Genomic DNA, 17,246 nt, shown 5'->3' with positions numbered 1-17,246 from the left:
TATTCTGTAGTCTCTCAGAAAAATGTCACATGAGTGGGGCTCTAGACTACACAATTTCTTTCTTTTCTTTTTTCTTTTTTGGCCGTGGGGCGAGGCTTGCGGATCTTAGTTCCCGACTAGAGATCGAACCCGGGCCACGGCAGTGAAAGTGCAGACTCCTAACCACTGGACAGCTAGGGAACTCCCTAGACTACACAGTTTCAATCTAAAGAGCTCGCCTTTCTTTGAACTGTTTTCTGTAGTGGTGGTCTACGTAAGAGTTCCTTTAACAAAAGGGGCAGATGCCAGGGAATTCCCTGGTGGTCCAGTGGTTAGGACTCAGGGCTTTCTCGGCCCTGGCCCTGCTTCAGTCCCTGGTCGGGGAACTAAGATCCTGCAAGCTATGCAGCACAGCCAAAAAAAAGAAAAAAGAGGGGGGTAGATGCCAAAAAAAATCTACCATCACAATAAAGTTCCAAAGCCACTGATCTGGCCTCTTCACTTTATTTCTTACAAGAGGAAATTTGAGTTCTTGAAAGGCATGGTAATTTGCCTGATAACTAGCATTTATTTAAATAACAATGTTAGCATTTACTATGAACTGTGAATTTTTCATTTGTTAATCCTCATGGCAATATGGCTAGATTGATATTTTTCCTATTTTACAGATGAAGAAAGGTGGACTCAAGGAGCTTACGTAATTTTTCCAGCGTTATGCAATGAATTAGTAAATCATTCTGAGTCAGGATTTAAAACCATAGAGATTAGCTTCTAAGACTTGTGTTCTTTCAACTATATAGCATGTTGTCTTTTACAGTTAGATCCTTAAGTGTTCCTTTTTGAGACAGAAATAGTTATAATTCTTATATGATTTGCTTTTGCATATACATATTTTATATCATATTATATACGAATGTGTATAATATATAATATACACAAATTACAATTTTCTCTGGTAATCACAAACATTGAAACCCACGGTTTGTTGTTCTGCTTGTACAGTGCTCTACTTCCATTGAAACAAAACCGTAAATGACACTTCAAAGGGAAATTTAACCCATAGAGGTACATGTTATGGCACAAACCAATTAAAAGAAGCATTTATTGAAATTCCTTCCTGTCCTTTGGACAGGAAACAGTTTTAAGACAATTTGGTAAAAACAAAAAACTGGGGAATTCCCTGGCAGTCCAGTGGTTAGGACTCCACGCTTTCACTGCCGAGGGCGTGGTTTCAAACCCTGGTTGGGGAACTAAGATACCACAAGCCGTGCGGTGTGGCCAAAAAAACCCCCCACAACAAAAAACTCCTGTGCCCTCAGCACCTAAAATAATTCTGTTTTTCCAAACTAGGCCAATGATATAAACAGTAATGGTATAGAATGGAGTAATGAAAATGATCGCCTGTTAGTATGCCAGGTGTGCATCAAACTGGCAGATATAAATGGCCCAACAAAAGTTCGAGACTTGCATTTGAAATGGACAGAAGGCATTGTCAATGAATTTTATGAGCAGGTAAGTTGAAACATGAGATTGGTGGGACTTTTAGATTGGTGGACTTTTCTGCCATCTGAAGACACTACCCTTTGGGTTTGGATAGCTACATTAAATGCTTGAAATGAGTTGCTTTAACCAAAAATGAGTTGCATTTGCTCTGGTCTTAATATTTTCTCAGCTCCTTTGCCTTTGTTTCTAAAATTTAAAAACAGGGAGTTCCCTGGTGGTCCAGCGGTAAAGAACCTGCCTTACAACGCAGGGGATGTGGGTTTGATCCCTAGTCAGGGAACTAAAATCCCACATGCCACAGGGCAACTAAGCCTACACGCCACAACTACTGAGCTCGTGCACCTCAACTAGAGAGAGAAAACCCACACACTACAACCAGAGAGAAGCTCACACGCCACAACGAAAGATCCCGCATGCCTCAACAAAGATCCCACGTGCCACAACTAAAGACCCAATGCAGCCAAAAATTTAAAAACAATAAATAAACAAAAAATTAATCTTTAAATTTTAAAAACAAAAATAGTTTATTGCCAATGTAGAGTGGGTTGAATGTCCTCCAGTCTAGAGCTAAGGAAAGACTACATGTTGATTCCAAGGTCACTTTCAATCCTGAAAACCTATAGCCTAGGATAATTTATTTCCAAAAGAAGTTGTTTAATTGATTCAGGGTATACTTAGATTGTATTTTTAAAGCATCAACCCATTTTCAACTCTGCTATAGAAAGACTGCCTTAGATACATCAACTATGTATAAGTCCTGGCAGAGGGTAAGAAATTAGCTCTAGAAATGGGGACAAAGTAGATACTTAGTGGCTTTCAAGTTTCAAAAATATAAACATGCTCTTTTCTCATATGTTTCTAATCTTGTCTTTAAAATAATCCTACCACTTTGCAGTCTTTACCACTTTTCTGTCCAATCTTGAGGCTCCCTACAATGTAGAAAAATACTGATTTCCCCAGAAGCCAAATATTTTATTGTCTCCAAAATAATAAATACATCCTCTTGACTGGAACTGCATTCCTTGGGAATACTTACTAGACCTACTAATCAGGAAAGATCAAGATGTTTACCAAGTGAGACTTCTGTGACAGGGCTTTCTTTTCCAAGAGTTGCTATTCTAGTAGGAGTGATGAAGGTGGAGCCTATAAACTGCACACTTATCTGTTATACCTTTTCACACCCAGATTGTACTGAATGACCAGTAAATGTAGTGTCTTTCACCAACCTTAGCTAAACATCCCAATACAAAAGTGTATACTCTGCTGTTTACAAGTCAACAAAATACCATACTGTGTAATCATGAAAACAGATTAGTAAAATCTTAGCAATAATCTCAGAATACTTTTCACTGATACATTTGAACTAGATTACATGTAATTTGGGGTAATAAATGGTTATAAATATTTACCCTAATATGTAGACTGCAGTATGTTTAGTAGTGTTTGCATATTCCCATCCTCATTCTCAAAGATAATTGAAGACTGCCTCAGGCTTCAGTTCAGGTTCACAAAAGAATTTTATGCTAAGGAAAATGCTGTCTTTATATTATCTCTACAAACAGTGGTAATAAGAAAGTGGTAGTATATGCCAATTTTAGAAAACCCACTAATTCAGTGAAAGAACATTAGAAAATTTCATTTAGACCCATTTTATAATATATTTTTAAAGTATAGAGAATTAATTCTTATTAAACAAACTTGGAAGCCATGCCTGAGGTTGACTCCTGGCTCCTCTTCCTTGCAATGTGACCTGGGGTAAGTTACTTAACTTTTCTGTGCCTCAGTTTCCTCATTGAGAAAATAGGAATATTGATGGTACCTACCTTATAAGGTTGTGTGAGGATTAAATGAATTAATTTATGTAAAGTTCTTAGAACAGTTCCTGACACATAAGTGCTCAATAAACTATTATAATTCCAGATCACTAAAAACAATATAATATTTCAGACAGTTTCACTTAATCTTTCTAGGTTTCATTATTCTTATGTCAAAGGAGAAAATTGCCATCTGATAACCCTACCACACAGTGGTCGTGAAGGTTAAATGTACTAACCTATAGGAAAGTCAACCCTCATCAAAACCATCAGAATTCCTTCTCAGTCTTGTTCTGCTATTCAACCTTCTTCAGATATGGATGCAAATTTCTAACCTGGCCCAACTTTTTACCTTTTTATTACCTTAGTTATACTATCTTTTTTTTTTTTTTTTTTTTTTTTTTCTTGCGTTATGCGGGCCTCTCACTGTTGTGGCCTCTCCCATTTGCGGAGCACAGGCTCCGGACGCGCAGGCTCAGTGGCCATGGCTCACGGGCCCAGCCGCTCCGCGGCATGTGGGATCTTCCCGAAACGGGGCACGACCCCGCGTCTCCTGCATCGGCAGGCAGACTCTCAAGCACTGCGCCACCAGGGAAGCCCTAGTTATACTATCTTTATGTATACTCATATAGCCATTATGTGCCATGGGCTTAGAAAAGCCTAACTCCTATTTAAAAGTCAAATGTATGAAACTGTAGAATCCTGTGGATAAACCCACCTGGATATTTTTTGTAAATATTAATAATTTTCATCCTCACAGAAGATAAAGCCATATAAGATTTTTAATCATGGGACAGTTTCTGGTTGTCTCCTTAGGGCTCTGTTGGCTCAGCACAGATAGACACTGCTTGCCTGCAGAACTTGTGCACTGTGGAGAGTATTCACCCTCCACCAATTCAGACAGTAGGCACTAAAATGTTAATAGTACCATTTGGGGACTGCTCAGCCCTGTGCTCAACATTTTATATAATATTGCTTTTCATCCTGTAGCAACCCTGTAGATTATTATTCACATCCTACACATGAATTGGGCATAGAGCTTGCCCGGCACCACACAGGTAGAAGGTGGCAAAAGCAAGTTTTGAAACCACATCTGTCTGATCTCCAGTTGTGCTCTCCAGAACCCTAGGGACCACAAGTGGGAGGGTATCACAGGGCAGGCAGCTGGGGCAAATCCTCACCTCAACCACAATAGCTCTACTTTTGTCTGTTTTACATATTGAGTTTTCTGATTTAGATTCATTAAAGGGTTCTGCTGTTAGAAAGAAAAAGGGAGGGCATTGAAAAGCATTTGCAAAATTCAACTCTGTACATTTGAGGTACAACTACAACAAAAATGTTTCCATTATACCATCTCCCCATAGGAGAAATAGGATCTATATTTGATATTATAGAATTTTGGTAATTTATATAGAATTTATATATTAATATAATTTTGGTTTGTTAGCAAATTTGCTGAATTTATTTATTTATTTATTTTTGCGGTACGCGGGCCTCTCGCTGTTGTGGCCTCTCCCGTTGTGGAGCACAGGCTCCGGACGCGCAGGCTCAGCTGCCATGGCTCACGGGCCCAGCAGCTCCGCGGCATGTGGGATCTTCCGGGACAGGGGCACGAACCCGTGTCCCCTGCATCGGCAGGTGGACTCTCAACCACTGCGCCACCAGGGAAGCCCTGCTGAATTTATTTTAAAAGATGTATATTTTTCCTGCTACCTGAATATCAACCGTACTGGTTGACTGGGGGTGTGAGAATAAAGTCTTGTTTAGGATTTCTCAAACAGTAGAGAAATTCTTTGAGTTGGAATGACAGAGTAATTTCACTGATACTTCTTTGTAAAAATTATTTTGAGTTAGACTGTGCCTATTACAAAACCTCAAGATAATTTTAAGAAAGCTCAGTGGTTGTTCTTTCAACAGTTAAAGGTATACTTTTCTTTTTAATATGATCAGGGAGATGAAGAAGCAAATCTTGGTTTGCCCATCAGTCCCTTCATGGATCGTTCTTCTCCTCAACTAGCAAAACTCCAGGAATCTTTTATCACTCACATAGTGGGTCCCCTGTGTAACTCCTATGATGCTGCTGGTTTGCTACCGGGTCAGTGGATAGAAGCAGAAGAGGATGATGATACTGAAAGTTGTTATGATGAAGAAGATGGTGAAGAATTAGATACAGAGGATGAAGAAATAGAAGACAACCTAAATCCTAGTAAGATATAAGGATACTATCATTTCTTTAATGTTATTAATTAACTGCAAATGTCCATTTAATTTGGATTTGAATCTTTGTTTTTAAGATACAGATTCAGTAGTTATATCTTAAGTAAGTACTATCTAAATGTTCAGCCTTGAATAGTCTCCTTTTGAGTAACTACTGCTTGGGTACCATGCAAATGCTGTCACACAACAAGCATTCTTAGTTAGTTAAAGTAGCATCTCTGGAAGTGCTGTCCTCCAGCCAGTGCTCTTCAGCAGTCTCTACCTGTGCGCACATGATGGGGCTGTCGCCAAATCTGAACTTACGTGAGGTGGCTGGTCCTAGTGGCTAGTCCTCCTTTGCCTAACCCCTCTTCACACCACCCTCCCCTGTTAACATGCCCTTCATGTAAACTTGGGAAATAGTTCATTCAACGCAGTTGGGAGAGGAGGAAAATACACATTATCTGACTCTAAGAGGAAAACCAAGTTTTGTGGCATTATGGCTTTGAACTACCAAACTGTAATGCATAGTGTTTCTATATAAATCAGTGAGTATAAATGGAAAATGAAAAAGACATTTGTCATCTTTGTAACTAAAAATGAAATCAGTTATTTGCTCTTTAAAGTAGGATTTAAATTATATCTAGCTAATTATTTTTTTGTTTGTTTCCCAAGCATGCTATAAATCAGAACAGATAAGACAGCTTGGAACAAGATAACAAAGTACTTCCCCCACCCTACCTTGTATTCAGGAGTAGCATACTGAAGAGTAATCTTATGGCATTACCATCTGATGTCATCTTGGGAAAGCTGACTGGCTTCTAAAAATTATTTGTACTCACCAAAATTTTGATAATTGTGTTTAATTCAGTACATTAAAAATAATCCCTAAAAAGGATGGTTTTTAACTTTGAATTGTTATTTATCATTTGAAATTTCAGTACCATCCTCCCTCCTCCTTGAAACTCCCACCCCACCCCATCTTCCCTAATCCCCTCTCTACTTTATTTTTATCCAGTAACACTTAACACCATCTAACACACAAGTGTCTTGCTTCTTTGCTTATCTTGGTCTTCCCACTAGAAAGAGAGCCCCATGGTGCAAGGATTATTTTAATCTTATTATAACTATAACCCCAGTGCTTAGATAAATGCCTGGAATATATCAGGCACTCAGATATTTATTGAATGATTGAATCATATTGCTATGATTAGAATACACGTGTGTTAAATTTCACAGAACCACAAAGAAGGAAAGGCAGACGGCGAATACTTTGTCAGCTAATGCACCATCTCACCGAAAACCACAAGATATGGAAGGAAATCATAGAGGAAGAAGAGAAATGTAAAGCTGATGGGAATAAACTGCAGGTGGAGAATTCTTCCTTACCTCAAGGAGATGAGATTCAGGTCATTGAAGAAGCAGATGAAGAGGAAGAGAGACAGTTGGAATAAAAGAAAAGGCATATTGAGGAAGCCCTGAGGGCCGTGCTCAGTGTCGACGTCATTGCCTAGTGCTCACCATGCTGACTTGGAATCGATTGTACCTAGGTGGACAGGCCCTAACACTGTGAGAGGATCCCTGCTGTGCTGGCAGTTTCCCACTCCCATGCACTTTCACCACATGGACTAAAAGTATCCTTAGAGCTTGGTTTCAGTTGACTTGTGTTGCCAAGCCCTTACTTAATGCCTTTACTGGTGTCATAATACTGCTTTGCTGGCTAGAAGGCCCCTCTTATTTTTCATGAGGGGGGAGCTATAACTAAAAACTCAAGTGACTCACTTTAGTTTCCTAAGTGGCCAGAGCTTTTTCCTTTCTTGAAGACAGGATTAAAAAACAACAACAAAAAATGGGAATTCCCTGGCGGTCCAGTGGTTAGGACTCGGAACTTTCACTGCCATGAATCCCTAGTAGAGTTCAGTTCCTCATCAGGGAACTAAGATCCTGCAAGCTGAGCGGCGCAGCTGAAAAAAACCCCCAAAACAAAAAACAAAAAAACCCACCAAAAAACACGATTCATATTGTACTTCCAAATGTGTCTTTTATGTCTTTGAATGTTTCGGGGGGAACAGTCTGTGCCTATCTAAAAAAAAGAAATCCAGCATTGCCTTTCTGAGGGATCTGTTCAATGCAGTATACTGTTCAGTGCTGTTCTCCAGCTAGGTTTATCCATGAAGGACTGAGTAACCTTTGTTATATTTAACAAAATCCAGGTGCATCAATTTTTGATGCTTTTTACTGTTTTTTTTTTGTAATCTATTATGTGTGTGTTCTTTCTGCTCAGAGCATTCAGGTTTGTCGTGGACATGAGAAGTCTGAATTCCAGTCTTACTGACTTTATATCCCATGGTTGAATTTTAAAGCTGTTTAGGTTTAACAATGAAGGGATTTTATTCTTTAGTCAAAACTGTTCTTATTTTAACTCTTGCTCAGGATTAGTATTTTTAAACATTTACTTTAATATAAACACAGCACAGATTTGTCAGAAGAAAAAAAAATGTCCTAATATCAATGTTAACTTTTTATGAAATGAGCATTATTCCCTCTTCTTAAATTTGAGACTAATTAAAGCCAAGGAAAAGGAGATGTCTGTCTTTTGCCTTAATACAAAAATCAAATGCAATTAATCCTATCGAAGATAAAGAACAAATGAAATAGCGTGAGCTTTAAAGGTCACATACATTGAATAAATAATTGAATATGTGCTTAATCTTTAGATCCATATCTTGGGTGTTGTGTGTTACTGTAAAACTGATGCTCGTCTTTCTGTTAGTTTCCTTCTGCCTTGAGACTACATGAAATGACCTATGACTACTCAATACTTCTAGAGCTCAACTGCAAGTCTAATTTCTGAGATAAAGTAAATGGTGGGAGTACTTATTTAATTTTTATATTAAAAAAACTAAATATTTTAGTAAATCACTTTACACAAAAGCACATTAATTACAAAGAAAATGGCCATGTTTACAATGTTTATAAACTTGTTAGGGTCCAGATATATACCCTAGTTGTGAAAAATTTTTTGAAGATATAAAGTACAGCCAGAATGACAGCAAGATGGCAGATCAATATTTTCCATTATTTTTGGAGACTATATTTTGGATCCGTGCAGCTCTTATGAAGCTTTTTCAGTTTTCCAAGGTAATTCTTTTTTAAATTAATTTTTATTGTATAGTTGATTTACAATGTGTTATAGTTTCTGCTGTACAGCAAAGTGAATCAGTTATACATATACATATACCCACTCTTTTAGATTCTATTCCCATATAGTTCATTACAGAGTATTGAGTAGACTTCCCTATGCAAGGTAATTCCTTTAAAATATGATGTCAGCAGGCAATTTCTTACCTACCTAGATTATCTAGCTTATCTGAAAGATATCAATTAAAGATCTATATAAGTGTTGAAAGTTTTGATCCTGTACAGTATCATATTTAATGAATCACTAAGCTTTATTTATTAGATACGTTGAGTGCTAGCTCCTTCCTACTACTTTTGCTACCATTGCCACATCACTGTAAACTGGTCTCTCATTACTGAGTGATAAAATTTTAACTAATTTACTGAGTTTGCCCTTATAATGTCTATATCCTGTCTTCTCGTTCTCTAGAGTACATTTTACATCCTGCAGAAGCATATTTCTGCTATTGCAAACTACATATATATATAAATTCACACACATGCATGTGTGCATAATAAGACTCAAATTTCCTTACTTTCTATTTTATTAAAATTTTGTATTGAGTTGTTTACTGTATATTTTTATTTTCTCAAAAGAAGCATGTTTTTATTCTGTTAAAAATGCTATTACTGAAAATTCACTTAAGTAATTTAACCCTGAAATTATTTAGCCTTTACAAAATAATTGACATATATTAAAATAACCCAAACACTAAAAAGTATTCTTGCTGAAACTTAAATTCATAAATTGTAAGAAATGAATATGAGTGTATATTAAGTATAAACAGTACTATTAGATGGAATCTTACTTGAGAAATTGTGGAAAGTCATATTGCAGATCCTATTTTGGTTATTACTGAATCAGATTAATTTTCTAATTAGAATCATTTTCATCATGAATTTGCTGTTTTAAGTCACTGGTCTTAGAAATAATCTTGTAGTGCTATAATATCTGTGTGCCTACTGACATTTTTCTCCATAAAAGTCTATTTTTTAAAGTTATTTCATGATTTGAAGGCTGTTTCCTGCTATTCTCACTCTGCTGGTGCTGTTGGATTTTTCTACTTATTTTTACAAGAATCCTAGGAATTCTGGCGCTACTTAGGTTTCTGTCTATATTGCATGATCTCATAGGAACAACCTTCACAAAAGAGACGAATAGAATGAACTCTGGTTTCTTTACTGTAATTGCCAAGCCAGTCAGCAGCTCTAGAGGGTGTGTGGGGATGACTGGTATATGGAGCAGGGATGAAAGCTTCCCAGACACTTTAATGCTGAGAACTGAAGACTTAATGAGTTAGCTTGGAGATGACGGCTTGTGGCCAGAGAATAACAGCATGTGTAGAGGCCAGGAGAAAAAGCATCCCACCTTGGAGGAGCCGAAAGAGATTTAGGATGGCTGAAACTTAGAGTGCAAGAAGAGGGGATGGGAGAGAGAGAGTGGTTAATGAAGGGACTTGTAAAGCATGACATGCCACTTAAACTTTATTCCAAAAGGAAATGAGGAAAAATTGAAAGAGTTTTAACATGAAAGTGACATAATTAGATTCACATTTTATGAGGATCATTCAAACAACGTATCATATTGAGTGGAAGAGTAAAATTAGACATGAGGAGACCTCAGTGCTCTAGACTAGGAAAGATTGTAGGACAACAGGAAAGTGAATGGACTTGAGATTTAAGGTATACAATAGAATCAATTTACCCTGATTAACTGGGTATGGTGTTAAGAAAGAGATGATGACCTGACTCTCAGATTTCCAATTTGGGCAACTGTCAATGTCATTCACTGAGGTAGGGTATACCAGAGAAGGAGATTTTGGATGTGATGGAGAGTGAGGTGTTTATATGTTCTATTGGTTCTTTCTCTGGAGAACTTTGATAAAAGCAATAAACACAAGGAAACAAACATCAGCAAGAATAGCAGAAATAGCAGATTTAGACTTCCCAGTATCTTCAGATGCTACATTGCATTATCAAAAACAATATAGGGCCTCCCTGGTGGCGCGGTGGTTGAGAGTCCGCCTGCCGATGCAGGGGATACGGGTTCATGCCCCGGTCCGGGAGGATCCCGCGTGCCGCGGAGCGGCTGGGCCCGTGAGCCATGGGCGCTGAGCTTGCGCGTCCGGCAACGGGAGAGGCCACGACAGTGAGAGGCCCCCCCCCCAAAAAAAAAAAAAAAACAATATAAAATAACTATGTATGAAATGTTTAAGGAAATAAAGCATGGAATGACAAAAATGAGCAAGCAATAAGAAATTTAAAAGTCACCAGAAAGGAATGGCTATTAGGCTGACAGGAAACTTCTCAGTACCAACAATGGAAGCCAGAAGAGACTACGTTATCTTCTACTACTCACGATGTGTTAGGCATTATTCTTAGTGATTCATAACTATGATATAAATGTGATAAAAATTATGTAAGATATTTATATTTTGTCACAACCCTCATAATATAGATATTATTATCTGTTTTGTAGAGGAAGAAATTCACCAGGTACATAAAATACACGTACTCATCTAATGGCCTCAAAGACGCATAAATCAAAAGTGGGTAGAACTACAGAGAAAAATTGACAAATCTACAACCCAATCAGGAGATTTAACACTCATTAAGTTAAATAGAGCAGAAGTTAGTAAAAATATAAATAGCACAAGGAACAGTCTTGATTTATTGGACATATACAGAACCCCAAATCCAACAGAGATTATATTTTTTTAAATATCAAAAGAACATTTAAAAAAGTTGACCACATGCTGTCTATAAAGCAAGTCTCAATAAATTTCAAAGAATATGTACAAACAAGACATGTTCCCTGAACACAAAGCAATTAATTAGAAATAACAAAGAACTTTGAAAACTATGTATGCTTGACAGATTTAAGAAATTGCTCCTAAATAACTCCAGGGTCAAAAAAGCAATACTAGTGCTCTCACTCCCTCTTGCAAGAACACTGGAATCACGACTCACTGCTGAACAATCATCGACAGGAAGACACTGGAACTCACCAAAAAAGATACCCCACATCCAAAGACAAAGGAGAAGCTGCAGTGAGATGATACAAGGGTGCAATCACAATAAAATCAAATCCCATAACTGCTGGGCGGGTGACCCACAAAATGGAGAACACTTATACCACAGAAGTCCACCCACTGGAGTGAAGGTTCTGAGCCCCATGTCAGGCTTCTGAACCTGGGGGTCTGGCAATGGGAGGAGGAATTCCTAGAGAATCAGACTTTGAAGGCTAGTGGGATTTAATTGCAGGACTTTGACAGGACTGGGGGAAACAGAGACTGCACTCTTGGAGGGCACACACAAAGCAGTGTGCACATCAGGACCCAGGGGAAGGAGCAGTGACCCCGGGGGAGACTGAACCAGACCTACCTGCTAGTGTTGGAGGGTCTCCTGCCGAGGCATGGAGTGGCTCTGTCTCACTGTGAGGACAAGGACACTGGCAGCAGAAGTTCTGGGGAGTGCTCCTTGGCATGAGCCCTCCCAGAGTCCCCCAGCAGCCCCACCAAAGAGCCCGGGTGGGCTCCAGTGTTGGGTCGCCTCAGGCCAAACAACCAACAGGGAGGGGACACAGCCCCACCCATTAGCAGGCAAGCAGATTAAACTTTTACTGAGCTCTGCCCACCAGACCAACAGCCAGCTCAGGGACCCACCACAGGTCCCTCCCATCAGGAAACTTGCACAAGCCTCTTAGATACCCTCATCCACTCAGAGGGCAGACAGCAGAAGTAAGAAGACTACAGTCCTACAGGCTGTGGAACAAAAACCACATTCATAGAAAGACGAGATGAAAAGGCAGAGGGCTATGTACCAGATGAAGGAACAAAATAAAACCCTAGAAAAACAACTAAATGAAGTGGAGATAGGCAACCTTCCAGAAAAAGAATTCAAAATAATGATAGTGAAGATGATCCACGACCTCGGAAAAACAATGGAGGCAAAGATCGAGAAGACGCAAGAAATGTTTAACAAAGACGTAGAAGAATTAAAGAACAAACAAACAGAGATGAAGAATACAATAATTGAAATGAAAAATACACTAGAAGGAATCAATAGCCGAATAACTGAGGCAGAAGAACGGATAAGTGACCTGGAAGACAGAATGGTGGAATTCACTGCTGCAGAACAAAGAAAAAAGAATGAAAAGAAAGACAGCCTAAGAGACCTCTGGGACAACATTAAATTCAACAACATTCGCATTATAGGGGTCCCAGAAGGAAAAGAGAGAGAGAAAGGACCCGAGAAAATATTTGAAGAGATTATAGTTGAAAACATCCCTAACATGGGAAAGGAAATAGCCATCCAAGTCCAGGAAGCACAGAGAGTCTCATATAGGATAAACCCAAGGAGAAACACACCGAGACACATAGTAATCAAATTGGCAAAAATTAAAGAAAAATTATTGAAAGCAGCAAGGGAAAAATGAAAACATACAAGGGAACTCCCATAAGGTTAACAGCTGATTTCTCAGCAGAAACTCTACAAGCCAGAAGGGAGTGGCATGATATACTTAAAGTGATGAAAGGGAAAAACCTACAACCAAGATTACTCTACCCAGCAAGGATCTCTTTCAGATTCAATGGAGAAATCAAAAGCCTTACAGACAAGCAAAAGCTAAGAGAATTCAGCACCACCAAACAGGCTCTACAACAAGTGCTAAAGGAACTTCTCTAAGTGGGAAACACAAGAGAAGAAAAGGACCTACAAAAAACAAACCCAAAATGCTTAAGAAAATGGTCACAGGAACATATATATAGATAATTACCTTAAACGTGAATGGATTAAATGCTCCAACCAAAAGACACAGGCTTGCTGAATGGATAGAAAAACAAGACCCATATATATGCTGTGTACAAGAGACCCTCTTCAGACCTAGGGACACATACAGACTGAAAGTGAGGGGATGGAAAAAGATACTCCATGCAAATGGAAATCTAAAGAAAGCTCGAGTAGCAATACTAATATCAGATAAAATAGACTTTAAAATAAAGAATGTTACAAGAGACAAGGAAGGACACTACATAATGATAAAGGGATCAATCCAAGAAGAAGATATAACAATTATAAATATATATGCACCCAACAGAGGAGCACCTCAATACATAAGGCAACTGCTAACAGCTATACAAGAGGAAAGCGACAGTAACACAATAATAGTGGGGGACTTTAACACCTCACTTACACCAATGGAAAGATCATCCAAACAGAAAATTAATAAGGAAACACAAGCTTTAAATGACACAATAGACCAGATAGATTTAATTGATATTTATAGGACATTCCATCCCAAACCAGCAGATTACACTTTCTTCTCAAGTGAGCAAGGAACATTCTCCAGGATAGATCACATCTTGGGTCACAAATCAAGCCTCAGTAAACTTAAGAAAATTGAAATCATATCAAGCATCTTTTCTGACCACAACGCTATGAGATTAGAAATGAAATACAGGGGAAAAAACGTAAAAAACACAAACACATGGAGGCTAAACACTATGTTACGAAATGACCAAGAGATCACTGCAGAAATCAAAGAGGAAATAAAAAAATATCCAGAGACAAATGCCAATGAAAACACGATGATCCAAAACCTACAGGATGCAGCAAAAGCAGTTCTAAGAGCGAAGTTTATAGCTATACAAGCCTACCTCAGGAAACAAGAAAAATATCACATAAACAATCTAACTTTACACATAAAGGAACTAGAGAAAGAAGAACAAACAAAACCCAAAGTTAGCAGAAGGAAAGAAATCATAAAGAGTAGAAATAAATGAAATAGAAACAAAAAAACAATAGCAAAGATCAATAAAACTAAAACGTGGTTCTTTAAGAAGATAAACAAAATTGATAAACCATTAGCCAGACTCATCAAGAAAAAGAGGGAGAGGACTCAAAACAATAAAATTAGAAATGAAAAAGGAGAAGTTACAATAGACACTGCAGAAATACAAAGCATCCTAAGAGGCTACTACAAGCAACTCTATGCCAATAAAATGGACAACCTGGAAGAAATGGGCAAATTCTTAGAAAGGTATAACCTCCCAGACTGAACCAGGAAGAAATAGAAAATATGAACAGACTAATCACAAGGAATGATATTGAAACTGTGATTTAAAATCTTCCAACAAAGTCCAGGACCATATGGCTTCACAGGTGAATTCTATCAAACACTTAGAGAAGAGCTAACACCCATTCTTCTCAAACTCTTCCAAAAAACTGCAGAGGAAGGAACACTCCCAAACTCATTCTATGAGGCCACCATCACTCTGATACCAAAACCAGACAAAGATACTACAAAAAAAAGAAAATTACAGACCAATATCACTGATGAATATAGATACAAAAATCCTCAACAAAATACTAGCAAACAGAATCCAACAACACATTGAAAGGATCATACACCATGATCAAGTGGGATTTATCCCAGGGATGCAAGTATTCTTCAATATATGCAAATCAGTCAATGTGATACACCATATTAACAAATTGAAGGAAAAAAAACATATGATCATCTCAATAGATGCAGAAAAAGCTTCTGACAAAATTCCACACCCATTTATGATAAAAACTCTCCATAAAGTGGGCATAGAGGGAACCCACCTCAACATAATAAAGGCCATATATGACAAACCCACAGCATATATCATTCTCAATTGTGAAAAACTGAAAGCATTTCCTCTAAGATCAGGAACAAGACAAGGATGTCCACTCTCACCACTATTATTCAACATAGTTTTGGAAGTCCTAGCCTTGGCAATCAGAGAAGAAAAAGATATAAAAGGATTACAAATTGGAAAAGAAGAAGTAAAACTGTCACTATTTGCAGATGACCTGACACTATACATAGAGAATCCTAAAAATGCCACCAGAAAACTACTAGAGCTAATCAATGGATTTGGTAAAGTTGCAGGATACAAAATTAATGCACAGAAATCTCTTGCATTCTTATACACTTCTGATGAAAAATCTGAAAGAGAAATTAAGGAAATACTCCCATTTACCATTGCAACAAAAAGAATAAAATACCTAGGAATAAACCTACCTAGGGAGACAAAAGACCTGTATGCAGAAAACGATAAGACACTGATGAAAGAAATTCAAGATGATACCAACAGATGGAGAGATATACCATGTTCTTGAATTGGAAGAATCAATATTGTGAAAATGACTCTACTACCCAAAGCAATCTACAGATTCAATGCAATCCCTATCAAATTACCAATGGCATTTTTTACTGAACTAGAACAAAAAATCTTAAAATTTGTATGGAGACACAAAAGACCCCGAATAGCCAAAGCAGCCTTGAGGGGAAAAATCGGAGCTGGAGGAATCAGACTCCCTGACTTCAGACTATACTACAAAGCTACAGTAATCAAGACAATATGGTACTGGCACAAAAACAGAAACATAGATCAGTGGAACAAGATAGAAAGCCCAGAGGTAAACCCATTCACCTATGGTCAACTAATCTATGACAAAGGAGGCAAGGGTATACAATGGAGAAAAGACAGTCTCTTCAATAAGTGGTGCTGAGAAAATTGGACAGCTACATGTAAAAGAATGCAATTAGAACACTCCTTAAAACCATACACAAAAATAAACTCAAAATGGATTAGAGACCTAAATGTAAGATTGCACACTATAAAACTCTTAGAGGAAAACATAGGAAGAACACTCTTTGACATAAATCACAACAAGATCTTTTTCAATCCACCTCCTAGAGTAATGGAAATAAAAACAAAAATAAAAAAATGGAACCTAATGAAACTTCAAAGCTTTTGCACAGCAAAGGAAACCATAAACAAGACAAAAAGACAACCCTCAGAATGGGAGAAAATATTTGCAAACGAATCAACGGATAAGGATTAATATACAGCTCATGCAGCTAAATATTAAAGAAACAAACAACCCAATCCAAAAATGGGCAGAAGACCTAAATAGACATTTCTCCAAAGAAGACATATAGATGGCCAAGAAGCATATGAAAAGCTGCTCAACGTCACTAATTATTAGAGAAATGCAAACCAAAACTACAATGAGGCATCACCTCACAGCAGTTCAAATGGGCATCATCAGAAAATCTACAAGCAACAAATGCTGGAGAGGGTGTGGAGAAAAGGGAACCCTCTTGCACTGTTGGTGGGATATGGAGAACAGTATGGAGGTTCCTTAAAAAACTAAAAATAGAATTACCATATGACCCAGCAATCCCACTACTGAGCATATACCCAGAGAAAACCATAATTCAAAAAGACACATGCACCCCAATGTTCACTGCAGCACTATTTACAATGGAAGCAACCTTAATGCCCATCAACAGACGAATGGATAAAGAAGATGTGGTACATATATACAGTGGAATATTAGCCATAAAAAGGAACAAAATTGGGTCATTTGTAGAGACGTGGATGGATCTAGAGACTGTCATACAGAGTGAAGTAAGTCAGAAAGAGAAAAACAAATATCGTATATTAACACATATATGTAGAACTTAGAAAAATGGTACAGATGAACAGGTTTGCAGGACAGAAATTGAAACAGATGTAGAGAACAAACGTATGGACC

General features: G+C 37.9%; 1 protein-coding gene across 2 annotated transcripts in view; it reads left to right on the top strand.

Moving 5' to 3' along the window:
* Window positions 1-7,319, top strand: part of PDE3B (phosphodiesterase 3B) — a 177,441-nt gene extending 170,122 nt beyond the window's left edge. Inside the window, exons 14-16 of one of the 2 annotated variants that reach the window (XM_007460213.1) lie at window positions 1,330-1,491; window positions 5,247-5,502; window positions 6,732-7,319. In XM_007460213.1, coding sequence (XP_007460275.1) covers window positions 1,330-1,491; window positions 5,247-5,502; window positions 6,732-6,946 — 633 coding nt within the window. In that variant the 3' untranslated portion in view covers window positions 6,947-7,319. The remainder of the gene's footprint in view (window positions 1-1,329; window positions 1,492-5,246; window positions 5,503-6,731) is intronic. The other variant, XM_007460214.1, reaches the window with a different exon arrangement.
* Window positions 7,320-17,246: the final 9,927 nt, after the last annotated feature.

Source organism: Lipotes vexillifer, unplaced genomic scaffold (assembly GCF_000442215.2).
Source record: "Lipotes vexillifer unplaced genomic scaffold, Lipotes_vexillifer_v1.1 scaffold1762, whole genome shotgun sequence".
In the NCBI taxonomy this organism is placed as follows: domain Eukaryota; kingdom Metazoa; phylum Chordata; class Mammalia; order Artiodactyla; family Lipotidae; genus Lipotes; species Lipotes vexillifer.
Note: the sequence above shows the minus strand (reverse complement) of the source record. Positions and strands in the feature narration are given on the sequence as shown.